This window comes from Kogia breviceps, chromosome 6 (genome assembly GCF_026419965.1).
Source record: "Kogia breviceps isolate mKogBre1 chromosome 6, mKogBre1 haplotype 1, whole genome shotgun sequence".
Classification (NCBI taxonomy): Eukaryota; Metazoa; Chordata; class Mammalia; order Artiodactyla; family Physeteridae; genus Kogia; species Kogia breviceps.
In genome coordinates this window covers 74,807,217-74,825,430 of record NC_081315.1, presented here as the reverse complement: position 1 = coordinate 74,825,430, position 18,214 = coordinate 74,807,217, and the positions used below count along the sequence as shown (strand labels likewise).

The 18,214-nt window shown below is 39.9% G+C and overlaps 1 protein-coding gene across 17 annotated transcripts in view; it reads right to left on the bottom strand.

The window, feature by feature from the left end:
- Positions 1 to 5,500: 5,500 nt before the first annotated feature.
- Positions 5,501 to 18,214, bottom strand: part of DCUN1D4 (defective in cullin neddylation 1 domain containing 4) — a 66,087-nt gene continuing 53,373 nt past the window's right edge. For 16 of the 17 annotated variants that reach the window (XM_067036060.1, XM_067036066.1, XM_067036056.1 and 13 more), the window contains 3 exons: positions 11,424 to 11,528; positions 8,909 to 9,011; positions 5,501 to 8,800 (listed from right to left, as the gene is read on the bottom strand). In XM_067036060.1, the coding sequence (XP_066892161.1) occupies positions 8,745 to 8,800; positions 8,909 to 9,011; positions 11,424 to 11,528 (264 nt within the window). In that variant the 3' untranslated portion in view covers positions 5,501 to 8,744. Of the gene's footprint in view, positions 8,801 to 8,908; positions 9,012 to 11,423; positions 11,529 to 13,587; positions 13,644 to 18,214 lie in introns of all 17 variants that reach the window. The other variant, XR_010841050.1, reaches the window with a different exon arrangement.

The following is an 18,214-nucleotide window of genomic DNA, read 5'->3' as shown; positions in this document are numbered from 1 at the left end:
TGCAACAGAAGAGGCCACAACAGTGAGAGGCCCGCGTACCACAATAAATAAATAAATAAATAAACAAATAAAAACCAAAACAATTAAGAAAATGGAAAAGGAACATACATATCGATAATTACCTTAAATGTAAATGGATTACATGCTCCAACCAAAATACACAGACTGGCTGAATGGATACAAAAACAAGACCCATATATATGCTGTCTACAAGAGACCCACTTCAGACCTAGGGACACATACAGACTGAAAGTTAGGGGATGGAAAGATATTCCATGCAAATGGAAGTCAAAAGAAAGCTGGAGTAGCATTCTCATATCAGACAAAATAGACTTTAAAATAAAGACTATTACAAGAGACAAAGGATACTACATAATGATCATGGGATCAATCCAAGAAGAAGATATAACAACTGTAAATATTTATGCACCCAACATAGGAGCACCTCAATAAGGCATAAGGATAAGGCAGATGCTAACAGCCATAAAAGGGGAAATTGAGAGTAACACAATCATAGTTAGGGACCTTAACACCCCACTCTCACCAACGGATAGATCATCCAAAATGAAAATAAATAAAGAAACACAAGCTTTAAATGATACATTAAACAAGATGGACTTAATTGATATTTATAGGACATTCCATCCAAAAACAACAGAATACACTTTCTTTTCAAGTGCTCATGGAACATTCTCCAGAATAGATCGTATCTTGGATCACAAATCAAGCCTTGGTAAATTTTAAAAAACTGAAATCATATCAAGTATCTTTTCTGACCACAACGCTATGAGACTAGATATCAATTACTGGAAAAAATCTGTAAAAAATACAAACACATGGAGGCTAAACAATACACTACAAAATAACCAAGAGATCACTGAAGAAATCAAAGAGGAAAACAAGAAATACCTAGAAACAAATGACAATGAAAACATGATGACCAAAAACCTATGGGATGCAGCAAAAGCAGCTCTAAGAGGGAAGTTTATAGCAATACAATCCTACCTTAAGAAACAAGAAACATCTCAAATAAACAATCTAACCTTACACCTAAAGCAATTAAAGATAGAACAAAAAAACCCCAAAGTTAGCAGAAGGAAAGAAATCATAAACATAAGATCAGAAATAAATGAAAAAGAAATGAAGGAAACGATAGCAGAGATCAGTAAAACTAAAAGCTGGTTCTTTGAGAAGATAAACAAAATTGATAAACCATTAGCCAGACTCATCAAAGACTCAAGTCAATAGAATCAGAAATGAAAAAGCAGAAGTAACAACTGACACTGCAGAAATACAAAGGATCATGAGAGGTTACTACAAGCAACTATATGGCAATAAAATGGACAAACTGGAAGAAATGGACACATTCTTAGAAAAGCATAACCTTCTGAGACTGAATCAGGAAGAAATAGAAAATATAAACAGAACAATCACAAACACTGTAATTGAAATTGTGATTAAAAATCTCCCAACAAACAAAAGCCCAGGACCAGAAGGATTCACAGGTGAATTCTATCAAACATTTAGAGAAGAGCTAACACCCATCCTTCTCCAACTCTTCCGAAATACAGCAGAGGCAGGAACACTCCCAAACTCATTCTATGAGGCCACCACCAACCTGATCCCAAAACCAGACAAAGATGTCACAAAGAAAGAAAACTACAGGCCAATATCACTGATGAACATAGATGCAAAAATCCTCAACAAAATACTAACAAACAGAGTCCAGCAGCACAGTAAAAGGATCATACACCATGATCAAGTGGGGTTTATCCCAGGAATGCAATGATTCTTCAATATACACAAATCAATCAATGTGATACACCATATTAACTAACTAAAGGATGAAAACCATATGGTAGGGCTTCCCTGGTGGCACAGTGGTTGAGAGTCCGCCTGCCGATGCAGGGGACACAGGTTTGTGCCCCGGTCTGGGAAGATCCCACATGCCACAGAGTGGCTAGGCCTGTGAGCCATGGCTGCTGAGCCTGCGCGTCTGGAGCCTGTGTTCCACAATGGGAGAGGTCACAACAGTGAGAGGCCCGCATACCGCAAAAACAAACAAACAAACAAAAACCATATGGTAATCTCAACAGATGCAGAAAAAGCTTTCAACAAAATTCAACACCCATTTATGATAAAAACTCTCCAGATAGTAGGCAGAGAGGGAACTTACCTCAACATAATAAAGGCCATATATGACAAACCCACAGCAAACATCATTCTCAATGGTGAAAAACTGAAACCATTTCCACTAAGATCAGGAACAAGACAAGGTTACCCACTCTCACCACTATTATTCAACATAGTTTTGGAAGTTTTAGCCACAGCAATCAGAGACAAAAAATAAATAAAAGGAATCCAAATCGGAAAAGAAGAAGTAAAACTGTCACTGTTTGCAGATGACATGATACTATACATAGAGAATCCTAAAGATGCTACCAGAAAACTACTAGAGCTAATCAATGAATTTGGTAAAGTAGTGGGATACAAAATTAATGCACAGAATTCTCTTGCATTCCTATACACTGATGAAAAATCTGAAAGTCAAATTAAGGAAACACTCCCATTTACCATTGCAAAAAAAGATCAAATACCTAGGAATAAACCTACCGAAGGAGACAAAAGTCCTGGATGCAGAAAACTATAAGACACTGATGAAAGAAATTAAAGATGATACCAACAGATGGAGAGATATACCATGTTCTTGGATTGGAAGAATCAACGTGGTGAAAATGACCATACCACCCAAAGCAATCTACATATTCAATGCAATCCCTATCAAACAACCAATGGCACTTTTCACAGAACTAGAACAAAAAATTGCACAATTTGTATGCAAACACAAAAGACCCCAAATAGCCAAAGCAATCTTGAGAAAGAAAAAACAGAGCTGGAGGAATCAGGCTCCCTGACTTCAGACTATACTACAAAGCTACAGTAATCAAGACAGTATGCTACTGGCACAAAAACAGAAATATAGACCAATGGAACAGGACAGAAAGCCCAGAGATAAACCCATGTACACATGGTCACCTTATCTTTGATAAAGAAGGCAAGAGTATACAATGGAGAAAAGACAGCCTCTTCAATAAGTGGTGTTGGGAAAACTGGACAGCTACATGTAAAGAATGAAATTAGAACACTCCTTAACACCATACACAGAAATAAACTCAAAATGGATTAAAGACCTACATGTAAGGGCAGACACTATAAAATCTTAGAGGAAAACATAGGCAGAACACTCTAGGACATAAATCACAGCAAGATCCTTTTTGACCCCCCTCCTAGAGTAATGGAAATAAAAACAAAAATAAACAAATGGGACCTAATGAAACTTAAAGGTTTTTGCACAGAAAAGGAAACCATAAACAAGATGAAAAGACAACCCTCACAATGGGAGAAAATATCTGCAAATGAAGCAACTGACAAAGGATTAATCTCCAACATATACAAGCAGCTCAATATCAAAAAAACATACAACCCAATCCAAAAATGGGCAGAAGACCTAACTGGAAATTTCTCCAAAGAAGTTATACAGATTGCCAACAAACACATGAACGGATGCTCAACATCACTAATCATTAGAGAAATGCAAATCAAAACTACAATGAGGTATCACCTCACAGTGATCAGAATGGCCATCATGAAAAAATCTACAAACAATAAATGCTGGAGAGGGTGTGGAGAAAATGGAACCCTCTTGCACTGTTGGTGGGAATCTAAATTGATACAGCCACTTTGGAGAACAGTATGGAGGTTCCTTAAAAAACTAAAAATAGAACTACCATACAACCCAGCAATCTCACTACTGGGCATGTACCCTGAGAAAATCGTAATTCAAAAAGAGTCATGTATCACAATGTTCACTGCAGCACTATTTACAATAGCCAGGATGTGGAAGCAACCTAAGAGTCCACTGACAGATGCATGGATAAAGAAGATGTGCCACATACATACAATGGAATATTACTCAACCATCAAAAGAAACAAAATTGAGTTATTTGTAGTGAGGTGGATGGACCTAGAGACTGTCATACAGAGTGAAGTAAGTCAGAAAAACAAATACTGTATACTGACACATACATATGGAATCTAAAAAAAAAAAAAGGTTCTGAAGAACCTAGGGGCAGGACAGGAATAAAGATGCAGATGTACAGAATGGACTTGAGGACACAGGAAGGGGGAAGGGAAAGCTGGGACGAAGAGAGAGAGGGGCATGGACATATATACACTACCAAATATAAAATAAATAGCTAGTGGGAAGCAGCCGCATAGCACAGGGAGATCAGCTCCGTGCTCTGTGACTACCTAGAGGGGTGGGATAGGGAGGGTGGGAGGGATACACAAGAGGCAGGTGATATGGGGATATATGTGTATGTATAGCTGATATACCTTGTTATACAGCAGAAACTAACACAACATTGTAAAGCAACTATACTCCTATAAAGATGTTAAATAAAATAAAATGGCCCCCAAGGAAAAAATAAGTGTACCTGGATCCTGTGTTTTTAAGAATCTTGTTCTCTACCTCCTCTCGTTTTCAAGCTTCTAAAAATCTTAACATCTGTATCAGTCCTTCCTGGATTCTGTGATCTCTACACGAGGTTTCTTAGGTCCCGACAATTCTTGGCCATGTGACTTGCTTCCTTCCTCATCCATTTTCTGGGCATCCACTCTGAGCTGGAGGTCCCACCATCAGGGAGGTAAGATTCTAGCGTAGGACAATTTTAGAAAGTGGTGACCAATGCTGACACATACTTACAAACTAAGTGGGTGGTAGACTTGGAGATAGTAAAAATGGTCATTTCTATCTGGCTCCTGGCACATGGTAAGCACTAGGTTATTAGTTCGATGTTTAGAAATACTCAACATACAGCAGTAAATTTTTAATTTTATTTTAAAATGTTTAATTTTTTTTCCTCTTTGGCTGAGGAGACTGTTTGTACTGTCTTATTAAAATACTGTATCTGGAACTACTCTAGGTTAAAGGAAACTGAAGATGCATGATGACTAAATGCATTGCTTATCCCTGGATTAAAAATAAAATAATTCTCAAGGCCATTCTTGGTACCAAGGAGAGATTTTCATCTGGACTGTATATTAGGTAACAGTATTGTATCAATGTTATATTTCTTGAGTGTGAGCAGTGTATTGTGGTTATAAGAATGTCCTTGTTTCAAAACATGGAGTGTCATAATGTAACTTACTTTAGGACAGTTCAGAAAAAATTCCATCTCTCTATTTATAGGGAGAAGTACACACACACACACACAGAGTGGCACAGAGAATGTGGCAAAATGTGAACAATGGAAAACGTAGGTGATAGATATATGAGAGCTCATTATGTTATTCTTGCGTTTTTTCCGTAGCTTTGAAATTTTTCCATATAAAAAGTTGGGGAAAAGCAAAAAAGATTAAAAAACTAAATAGTTTGAAACTACCTTAAGAGATGTTTAAAGAAAAAGTCAGAGAAGAGAAGAAAGAATTGACAAATCAGTTCTGAAACCAAACACAAATACTTTTTATTTATGGGGTATCGTTTTACATCAATTCCATTAAAACCTAAAACCAGTTTGCTGTACTCAAGTTAGATGGCATAACAGTATTTCAGTTAAGCTGGGAGTCACAGGACTTGCACACGTTTATGAAGGTAATGCAAATACTGACGACACGAAGCATTCACAGTTACAGGTTAGCTGCTGTTCACTAACAGTAACCCCCAAGAGAAATGAATTCATGAAAAAAAGCAACCCACGTTTTGGTCTCATTTACAGACACCCAACCTTTCAGTTGGTCAATGAATTCTATACATTTATTATACAACGTATGAAAGAATAAAAGATAAGGCGTACAGAGGTATTTTAGCAGTTGTAAGAATAAAAACCAAGGGCACAAACTAACTTTTAAAGCTTTCTGTATAAACTTCAAAAGCACTGTTAAGATGGAGACTGAGAGGCAACAGAAGTTTGTTGTTAATCTAGAGGTCTGTCTAGTCAGATTTATAAAAACTTAATTCAGAGGTCTTGCTTCAAATAAGCTGCATGTAATGTTATAGAGGGTGTTTATGGCAAATCAAATAAGGAAATTTCCGACCTACCGCAGCAGTAAACATCTAAAAGTTGCATTCTATTATGACAGAGTATTGCAACGTGGAGTTCAAAACATGATGGAAAGAGAAAGGGGGGAGACGTAGGTGAGAAAGAAAAACCAGAAAAAGGCACCCTCATTCACTTGGCATTCACCCATAAACAAGTGCTTATGTAACTGAGGGACATTTTTAAGAAAAAGTATATTACCCTGGCCCCTCTTCTTCCCCTTAAAAATAACTGCACAGAATCAAGAAAACCAAGGGCAAGCACTCTGCAGTCACAAAGATTTATTTTTCAAGGGAGTTCAAAGATTACTTGGACTTCTCTAAATATGCAAGATTATCCCTTTGGAATACTTATTTCCATATTAGGTACATCATGAAATAGTTATTTGGCTTTTCCAAAACCCCTATCATCAAAATGTCCATTGTGGTTAAAATGTAACATCTTCCCTGTAACAATCCTTTTGTTTTAGGATTAACTGTGCTTCAGTGTTTAAAAAATTCTCCAGTTTCTAATGATAACTTTTAAACCAATTTCATCTATGATTTATATTTGCTTTAAACAAAACTAGAGTTAATCAAATTTAAGAACTGCTGCCTTTAAAGTGTAATTTGTTAACTTTATGGGATCCTTTTGAAAATGACTCAAGTTTTCAACAGATTGGAACCTGCCTATGGCCAATCGCCACTGGAGTAGCAGGCGCCCATCAGAACGGAAGCCCTTTCAACGTGTTGGTCTCAGGAGCAGTGCTTGCTCAACATCTTCTATCCTTTGCAGATAGGAATTTGTGCAAACTGGTATGAATGTATAAGGTAGAAGGGAGTCTACAACTTCTCAACAAGGAATGGTTAAGTATGCTTAATCACTACAGAGTTTTTCCAACTTCTGGTATATTTCACAGCAAACCAAACCTTTCTATTCGGTAGAAAAAGGAAGTAATTTCATTCTACCATATCATGATTTTGTATACGCACACACACACTGTATATACATACAAAATTCCTGTCTTCAGTGGTTCAGTTAGGGAAAAAAATAACAATATGAAATAATATGAAAATCTGAACACTGTTGGCAAAAAAAACTGTGAAATCATGGTCAAGAGTAGCATTGTCTGTGTGCTTTACTCATTTAATGCCATTTAGAGGTTCACATTTGACCCAAAAGGTTTTGGGGCCAGATTTTGAAATAATCGTAACCTCTTCCAACCACTGCATGTTCAATCATGGATTTTGCTCATAACTAGGCATTCACTTGTTTAAATGCACCATTAGCTTTCACTTGGTTTAAGTCGTCAGACTTTTGTGTTTTCACAAAACTTTAGGGACTAAATTAGTCATTCAATAGCACCAGATAGTTGAGGGAGAAACATGTTATTTATACATTTCCTTGAGAAGGGTAAGACAAGGGAAAAAAAAAAAAAGACATAAAATACAAACCTAAAACTACCGTCCTGTTTACGCTTGTTTCCTCATCCACATAAATTAATGGCTATCACCTCTCTGTACACATTACTCAGGTAATGATGAGCGGCCCCTCCAGGAAAGGTCCTACTGTGTAATAGAGATTTTAGCTCAATGCTGGTGGTGACGTGTCCACTGCCTGCAATGGACATTCTGCCAGTAAAAGCCTAGCGTGAAAGAAACAAAAATGGAAAACAAAACAAAACACCTCTCACTTATAGTATAGTTCTTTCCCCCTCAAAACTAGAGAATTAAACACCATGAAAGCTTAACTAAAAATTCAAGCCACAACTAAAAGTGCTCTGCAGTTATAAATTGCCAGCAAACCATTAGGTTTTCATGGAGGCGGCAAAATAAATTTTACTTAGAATGGCATAGAAAGCATCAGCAGACCAAACACTGACTAGAAGAATGCAAAAGAAAAAAATAACACTAAAAACGTTTACAAAAGTTTAAAACCAATGGAAAAAAAAAGATGCGATTTTAATTTGTTCATCTGTACCTATAGTCAAACCATGCTAGGTTTCACATTAGAAAAATCAAAACCTATACCCTGCATGGTGGAAATGATTTGTGGCATAGTATGTGTCTGTATGTTCAATTACTCTAACTTCCACCATTTAAAAATGCTAATATTTAAGTAAACCAAATTATATTTGGCATATGCCTCTGAAAAGTTATATGACTCCTACCTCCTTCCAAAGTTGGCCTCTTAAACAATAAGGTTAATTCTGGCAACATTTGCATATGGTAACAGTTGTTCTGTCTTGTTTTCTGAAATGCTACATTTGAGACCAAATAAATGTATAATTGGTTCATCTGAAAAAAGGGACTAGAAATATGCCACAAAAATTATTTTACAATACATTTTTGCAGAAATAATCTCTAGGTGAAGCTTCTTTTTATACACATATACAAAATTTAAACAGCAATATACACATAATCACAGTGAGGACGTTGGCAAATTCACCAATCTGTAGTGTAAATACAAACTGCAAAGCAGCCTTCCAAGAGAACAATGCTACACAGCAAGCAGAGCTGGCCCATTCAATAGCAAACACCAACACGTCCCTGCCAAAGGGAGACAGTGCAAGAAAAGCAGCATGCGCTTGGATACAAACAGCAATTTATGGCTAATGGTTGACATAACTGTGGTAACAGTGACTCTCTCGCTGCTATGCATAAAGTCCTAGGACATCTGTTTGTCTTTATACCATTCCACAAACTCGTCCAACAAAACTGGCCCTGAAGAGAGAGAGAGAACAACATGGCTATGAGGCTTCTCACAATGAGGCAGATGAGCAAATGTGCAGGGGCGGGGGGAGGGCGGGCGAACACCTGCCCGGTACTTACATGCTCCATCTTCATCGTAGTTGCTGAGGTCAAGGTTAATTGTTCTACTAAACTCTAGCACATTGCACCACTGGTCTTTGTTTATAACTTTATATTTTGATTGCTGGTGGAGGGAAAAGTAGTATGAATTATTGACACACACAATTAACAAATGAGATGGTTTCAACTGCTGTAACAATCAATTTAATAAAGTTCACGAAGGTTAACTCTTTCCACCTGAGGTACGTTAAGCACCAATCTAACCACTGGACCACCAGGGAAGTCAGCACCAATCTAGGAGAAGGGTGAGAGAGAGCAAGAGGGGAGCTTCAGATGACAATTTTCATTACAAAAATATTATGGGGGCTCAACACAAAACAACAAGTACATCAAAGAAACACAATTTTACATCCCCAGAAGTGAAATTTCTAAACGGCAGAAACCCTTTTACATAAAAGAGCGATAATTCCTATCCCACATAGATGTGGCAAGGATAACTTGTGGCAAGAGATAACTTCTGCAATTCACGCAAAGTACCTTATTTAGTGCTTGGCACACAGTAAGTGCTAAATAAAGAGTTGCTCCCATTAATAGCCTCTGACACGAACGGCATGCTCACTGTCAAGCTGTTAGCTTACAGCGCACGCAGTGGTGGGTTGACTCAACAAGACCTTGCTAAGTGCTGCAAGCGGTCTCAGGACGAGGCAGTCTAGCCACTGAAGAGTTACTGCTCTAATAATTCAGAACTTGAGTCTGATCATAAAAGAACTCAGAATAGCGATGAACTAGTTTTTCTCTTCCTCCCAGACAAGAAATATGCCACATGCATATTTTAAAATACAGTATTCCTATATAAAGATTTTAAAATAAAACCCAGTCCAACAATGTTTAAAAACCCTCGCCACGGGCTTCCCTGGCGGCGCAGTGGTTGAGAGTCCGCCTGCCGATGCAGGGGACGCGGGTTCGTGCCCCGGTCCGGGAAGATCCCACATGCCACGGAGAGGCTGGGTCCGTGAGCCATGGCCGCTGAGCCTGCGCGTCCGGAGCCTGTGCTCCGCAACGGGAGAGGCCACAGCGGTGAGAGGCCCGCGTACCGCAAAAACAAACAAACAAACAAAACAACCCCTCGCCACTAAAATCAGGAACACAGGAAAACAAAACAAGTACTTAAAAGCAAAGAAAGCTGCACCAACAGTTTGGACGATGCAAACACAAGAAAAGCTCAAATGAAAGGATTGTGCCCTTTTCAAAGAAAAATGCAAACTAATATAAGAGAGAGAGCAAAGCACAGACCACAAGTTTAACTTTCTAAGCAACTAAAAGCAAAACCCAGTCACCGAAACAGTTGATGGTGCTCCTGGAACTGTGCGAAGTCAAAATTTGCTGGCGGCAAGGTCTTCAGCTACAGAACCCTTCACACCTGGGCTCAAATTCTGCCCAACTCTCTGAGAATAGGAACCTGTTTCTACTCATTTTCCAAACAAAGCTAACACTTCTTAAGGTTGTCAGAGAAACTGGAACAGATCACCGGTAAATATGGGTTGTCACAAGTACAAGTAAACAAGTACTTCTTATATTAAAAACTAGTTTTTATACCTTTCTTCAGGAGTCCCAGTTAGTAATGTTAAAAGCCATTTTTAATAATAGTTCTCAAAGAATCCTATCAGTTGGAAGTTTTTCTGGACCATTACACCAAGTAAGTTGTAAGGAAGATCATTTCAAGAGTGAAGCTGGAGTCAGGGGAAGGCCCAGGATTTTCTCAAAGATGCAACACCCTCATCCTTTCAAGCAGAAAGCATTTTTTAAAGGGGCCTGGGACTGGAGGGCAAGAAGGATGCTCTACATGACATGACAACCCACGTAACTCAAAACTTACATCTCAGATTCTTTTAGGTCCTGCAGAGTTATTACACACACTGCATCAAAGCCCGTTCTTAAAAACCAACAGCTCAAAATTTCTATCACTAATACTTAAAGCAAACGAACGACAATGAGAGAGGAAAGTGCTGGATTACTTCTAACACAAATGTGAAGAAAATTTAAACTGCAGGAGATGCTGTCTGAAGGAGTTTGCCACTTAGATTGATCTAGGTCCCCAAGCTACTTGGAGATAAGCGTACATAAGAATACATTACAAACTTAATTTAGTGAGAAGGCAGGTGGCTGTTCTCTAACGTTTGCTTCATAAAAGTAGAACTTCACCTAAAGCCACAAAAGAAAGTAAATCTTGTTTTACTCTTGTTATAGAGAGCAGGAAATCTAAACAAAAGCAAGCTTTTAACATGGGGACAAGAGAGGAAAGGACAGAGCCGCGCTGCCTCTGACGCGTTTGTACTGGGGAGCGGTGCGGCACATGCAATGCACACACGGGCACACTCAGAACGCAGGGAGGTGCTCACTGACGGCAATTACGCCACCACAGTTCCTACAGGCAGAAAAGTACAACAAACAGAAAATTACATAAAAGAGTTAAATAAAGTATACTTGGTTGTTCTAAGCAAGCAAACATACATTCCATAAAATAACAATTTAGTACCTCTAAGAATTGGTGAAAAACTGGAAAAAGGGGCCAGATTTTTCCTAATAACAGTCCCAACATGCACTTGGCAGTGTTTATGTCTAGGCTGCGCTGGTCCTTTTCCTGTTTAACAAACAAAAACAAGGATGAGCCAGGTGCCCCCAAATAATAAATCCCAATAATCCAAATTTTTGTTTTACTTCAACAAAAAATTAGTAAACAGCTCATTTATCATACACTATAAAAACCCTGAATCCAGACTAAGGTGGGAGAGAGGAGGTAGTCAGGACACAGTGGGAAGAGTAAATGGTTTTGTACTATATAATTTTACTGTGAGAAACAGTCATGTCAACTGAATGATCACCCTAATGCAAAATACATTAGTTACATGTTAACAATCTCTATGATTATTTCATGCAATAAATAAAAACCTGAAACTTTGCTGTTTGACATTTATGATTATTATCAACATCATAATTACTGATCCCAAAGCCCATAACTTGACTAAATGCAGTTTAAAGGTTTCTAATTCCATGCTTAGGAATCAGGTTTCCTTGATAAAGATCATTTTTCCACCAATTTTTATTTCTTTGGTAAATGTTTTTCTTGTAACCTAAAAATGTTGTTAAATTGAGCTCATAATGAATGCTGGGGCTCTGGAGGGTCTTCCCAAATCAGAGGATGCATTCGCTCCCCCACTCTGGGGGAAAGCAGTCTGTCTACCTGTTACAGTCCTTCTTACCTTGGAGTCGCTGCATGTGAAATCTCCTAGCAGAACACCCCTAACTAACAGCCAAGTGAAAGACAACATTGCATAAGGAATCCAGAAAAGACATTTACATAAACCTGAATATGGGCAGATTAAGCTCATTTTACTTATACTTGCAACTAAGAATCCTAATTTCTCACTGATCTTTCTTACTAATTTCCATTCGGGAACTACAGGTGGGCAGTTTCTATGCAAAAGGACAGAGGACGTGGGACCCTAAGTGGTAACTTTATATATCCAGAGCTAGCCTCCTCGTGGTATCTCAACTTCAAAGAAAGTTTGAGAAAGGACTTTTCTACAAAGGGAAAAGGAAAAGTGCCTGGCTATCCCACGTGGGGTGGAATCTAGATGTTCACCAAATTACGGGGTGATGCCGGGACCACCACTGTCAGCCACATATGCAGCTACACACACCTCCCCAAAAAATTGTTACCGCAAGGATTCTAACAGTGAAGTGCTCTTTAGTACACAGAGAATTTCTGGCCGTGACACTGAATTTTAAAGTGACGGACTTAAACAATACAGCAAATGTAAGGGCCTAACTCAACAGCCAACAAAGTAGATGAAGATTCGGGAAGATGTGTGATGGGTCTGTCTTTTGGTCCTGGTTGTACAGCACAACGACCGTTCACCAACAGACCAGGTCAGATGGCTCCGAGTCACCCTTCCCTGTTCTGGCCACACAACTGAAGTCTGAGGATGGCGGGGGACCCCAACTCCACAGTTCAGTGCAAATAGGGGCCCTCCTCTCTACAGCCTGCTCTGCTGTCCCCGGCCACGCATATCATCCTGCTCAGGGCTGCAGTACTCACTCCGTGGAGAGGACGACGGCAGGAAAGGTGCCCTCGAGGGGGCCCACCTTCTGCCACCAAGCCTCACAGGTCTGTTGCACGGCATGGGCTCTTACTCCTGCGGTGCACACTGTGCAAGGAAACGGAAAGCTTCCTCTCACCATGTCACATGGGTGTGGCAGCAATGGCACACCCCGCTATGGAGCATCCACAAGGAAAACGAGGGAACTGTTGAAAACACACGCGGCACCACAGGACCAGGCCCCAGGTCACCTGCTGAACAACAGCTCAGGCAGCACTGGGCTGAGGGCACGGGCGCTCTGGAAATGCTCTCCCTTTAAGGAGTTTGTAATCCTTCACTCAACCTAAAGTCGCTCGTCTTGCCCTGATAACATACTGTGCCTTCTTCCAACATCATCCATGTCCCCGTCACAATGGACATACACTAAGGTGACAAAAAAAAAAGATACAAAGGACCTGGACAGACTCTTTCAAACAGTGCACTCATCTGACAAACTGATGATCATGAAGGATTTCAATGCATGTGTTTGGCAGCGATGCCAAAACATGGATGAAAGGCATCAGACTCACAGGACTGGAAAGCTGAACAGCACTCACTTACTCCTGCTCTGCAAGGGTGCCAGCCAGCAGCTCGCAATCACTAACACCATCTTCTGCCTAGCAAATAAGAGAGAGATATTATGGATGCACTCGCGATCTGAACAGTGGCATCTCGCTGGTAACCAACATTGCCTGTGGGTGGATGTGAGGCTACGTGCAAATGACCATGAGTGGGAGCACCCCGAATTCCTGGGGCCACAGCACAGCTGAGAGATCCCAGAGCACACAGCTACTAACCAGCAAAACGGAGACGTGCCCGGGGGTTCTCTGACAATGATCCTAATGGCATTCTCAAAGGGCTTCCCAATTAAAAGTGAAATGAATCTCCCAGAATGCTATGAAGCAGCCATCAACATTACAAGTATTTAAAAAAAAAAATCACCTTAACAAATTCAAGGAATACAGCAAAGACATCTAGAAACCCCTTGCAGGAAATTCAGAGTAAACTGTCAACACCAATGCTGTGACTCTGCCTTTGGAGCACCAGGGAGCGAGCAGCAGATTTCTGCATCTCAAGGTCAGAATTTAAGCAGAAAGTACCTTGAGACAGGCTGTCCAGAGTCAATAAGCATCCCCAGAAGACCCACTGAGGTTAAGGGAGAAGAAGTGAAACTTTTCTCCCTGCCCACCTCTTACCCAACTTTCATTTGCTAAGATAACAAAATAAAAAGCAATTTTATTTTTCAAATAATAATAGGAACTGAACAGGTTCTATACACACACCAAAGATGTACTAACCCCCTACAATACACAACTAGATTCTGCCTTGTGGTCTTCCTTAAACACAGATTTTAAAATTCAGTTACAGATGAGATCAGTCCTCTTATTTGCAGCTGCAAGACCAAAGGATCCTTCTCTGAATATTCTATGAAATTATGTTTCGTATATGGAATGCACTACTCAAGCTGAAGACTACTAACACCTAATGTAGAGTAGAGAATAATGAAGTTTTACCAAGTTCTGATTTGACATTCAAAAATGAAAACAAATATTGCCTTTGTTTATGTAAGACTGTTCCAACACAGGTCTTCCTGTAAGATGTGAAAACTAAGCATTTTTTTCTTAAATGGCACCAATGACACAGACTGAAACAAAGTAATTAAACAGTTAATTGTCAATATGCAAATATAAATATATTACAAAAATTAATCTTCAAACATGTAGGTATCCAGATATGCTGCATCACAGACCCTTGTGTCAAATGATCTTCCAATTTTCACAAAGTTTTAATAGCTTAAAGACTTGTACTTGAAAAAGGGAATGTTGAATTACTAAAATTATAAAGAAAAAATCTTCAACATTAAAAAAGAAATCCTTAAGATTTTCGAGAGAGACTAGATGAACTTGAGAAACAGTATATAAATGCCCATGATCACAAACATTTTAAATGGTGACAACCAAGTCAGAAATCAGTACATGAAATCAAAAGGCCTTCACTGAAGACTTGTAATATAGGTCATGGAACTCTCATTTGAGACCACAGGATTACAAAATAGAAAGAGAAAATGCAGTCTTCCTTACCACAGTTCAACTAACATAAGGCAAAAATAGCACTCAAGAACTCAAATCTTAAAGTGGTTGTTTACAAAGCTGAAAATACAGCAAATCAGTTTTTTGAATGAGAGCTGTTTTTTGTTTTTAATACACATTAAAAACAAGCAAAAAGGTCATAAAACCCATGCGTGCCCTCCCACTGGGAAAAGTGAAACTAAACCATGATGCTCTTAGAACTCACCCCAGCCTAGTTTTCAAATAACAATGTGTGCATGGCAATTACTTGATTAAGCTCAACTACTGACAATTCCTTTAAAACAAAAGAAAAAGAAAGATCTGCCAACAGGCATAGCCTCTCCACAGTTGTTTTGTTTGGCATAGACTCTATTACTGTATGCACTACTCTTGGAAGGCAAATTATTATTTGAAACCTAAGTAATGTCAGCGAAAAATAATTCAACAACTATTTCTAATTCTATGGTTAATTTTTACTGAGAACTTAAACTGAGCCAGAAACTGTTTTAAGTGCCTCATACTTCGAACTCATGTAATACAACCGTATTAGGATAGGCATTATTATAATCCCCAGTTTATAAATAAGGGAACTGAGGCACAGAAATGAAATGACAATCGATAAGAGCTGGGGCTTGAACCAGGATTCTGATTCCAAGCCTGAGCATTTCATCGTGTACCAATCCACCTCCCCGAGAAGGAAGGGGGGGAAGACAGCTCTCAATGTTAAGAGATACACAGTCCAATTCGCTTTACAAACAACTGCTGAGCAAATCTGGGCAATAACCAAACGGTAATCTTAAAGGTAAAGCTGACAAGATGTCCAGGGTAACAGACCTCAGATTAGATGACCACATACTCTTCCGACTTCTGTCCTCGCCCGGGCCCACCTTCTGTTTTCCTCATAATTTATAATGAAAGTACAAGGCAGAAGTAGAGAGGAGTACGTACGTGTGTGTGTCTGGTGCGTTAGGGGTTGTGTGGAAAGGGAAATTAGACAAACACATCTGTTAAGAAGTAAGAAACTGACTCAAGTTAGAAGAGAAAATGAATCAAATGGTCAGAGCAGATGTCAGATTAGAGCCAGGCAGAGTTCTCTGATAACAGGGAGTGTTGAACACAAGACCCAGCAAAATTTTCCTTCACAAATTCTATAAGTAACATCCACAACCATTCCATTAAATCGAAGCAACATAGATGTTCGCTTTCACCTGTGACCTCTTACACTTTCTTGAAACACCTCCTCAGAAACTAAATAAAAGCACTAGTAGCTGGAAAAGTGGGTGTATCAAGGGACAGGCTGTGAGGACTGACTTGTAACAACAGATTAACTGTCACAGGATCACCTCTCAGGAAGGGGGATTCCCACTGGTACCTTAGGCCTCCACAAAACCCTCCGTTACAACTTCTTCAAGCTTTACTGCAAGGAATGAAAAACAAGGACTTGCCCCTAGAGGAATCTCCCATTCTTCTCTTGCTCACTGCCCTTCCTCTCCTTCACCCTGAAGGCCTCCCTTCTCTCCATCTAGCGCTTCTCTACCTCAGTCACGTGGGAGGGCTCCACTCAGCTCCCATCTCCCCCACCCCACCTCCGAGCCCACTGAGGCCTTGCCTCAGTCCTCCCCATCATTCTCGCCTTCCTACACCGAGGCTGTCGGATGCAGCACTGCTGGAAGATCTCCGAGAACAGCATCACCGTCAATTCATGGTGTCCACTCTCAGCCAGATGCCAAGATGCTGCTGCTATCAGCACCTCACTCAGCCCAACATTCATCCTTCTCAGAACCCCAAGAGGCAACTCTCTGTGGCTTTCAGCACAGCACCCTGTCTCTGCCCCAGAGCATGTAGAAAAAACAAATTTAACTCATATTTAATAACTAGTCCCAGATCAACCAAAAAAATCACTATATTTAGTCTTTTTATCTCATTCTATTTGTCCAATCTTATTCTCACTAGGTCCTTGTAAAGCAATCAAGGCAAAAACGGCTGTTTTACTTAAGGAATCCACACAACCATATTTGTTTATACAATAAATAAAATCTACATTGGGGGAAAACGCTAAGCATAAAAGTACTCAGACAAAATTCCACTTGTAGAAGGAATTGGCCATTTCAGCTCGAGTCTCTACCCCCACCATCTTCCGGGAACAGGACACCACAGGACGGTGGACAGTTTGAGTCAGGAAGGTGGTGTGGCTCCATGGAGAGGACACGGTCTGCACTCAGAGGCAGAGCCCAGGCCCTCGTGTTGTCCCCTCCTCTCTGGCCCTCAGCCTTGTCGTCTGCATTGTGACAAGACTGGACCAAGTGTCCTCTTGTGGTTTCTTTCAACTCTCAAGTTGCATGATTCTCTGCCATCCCTAAGACTACAAATAAGTTCAAGTCAAAGTAAAATTAAGAGAAAAATAATATCACTTTACAACCAAGTACTATTTTTAATTGCCTACAAGGTTCTAAGGTGAGGGGAAAACAATCACACTCTTAGGATTATAATTTTGGTGGAGAGATGTTAAAGGGGCGTTTTATCCCTTTCTGGTACTACAGTTTCTTTCCTGGTATATTAAAGGGTAATTCAGAATATTTAACATATGTCATTGTTATTTCCAATAGAGGATATTTAGGATATTAAAACTATAACAAAGTTCAGTTCTTACTAAAAGTTTAATTTTAAAAGGTCTGCTGTGTAATTATGCATTATTACCTCTACGAGTCATTTTTCTACTAGGAAAAGAAAAGGACTGGAGGGAAGAAGTGGGGGGTTGAATTCTGCTTCCAACCACGACAGAGTTAGAGAAACTAGATTCCCACCCCCCGTGCACATCCAACAACCAGAAAACTGAACAAAATACATGAGACAATGGCTCTCACGCACTGGTCAGTGTGCAGCACAGGAGTGTGACCCCTGAGAAAAATGATAAGTCCCCAGTGACAGCAGCATACTGTGCGGGGGTGGCTTCCAGGCCACAGCACAGGAGGGGGACCCAGCCCCAGCCCAGTGGAACCCCAACCGACTGAGTTGGAAAGGACAGAGTTTGTGGAGTTCAAGGAGGCATATAATTGGTGGGGCAAAATACCAGCAAGCGGGGAGCTGCACAGAGAGACCTGGAGACCCGCAGAATGTCT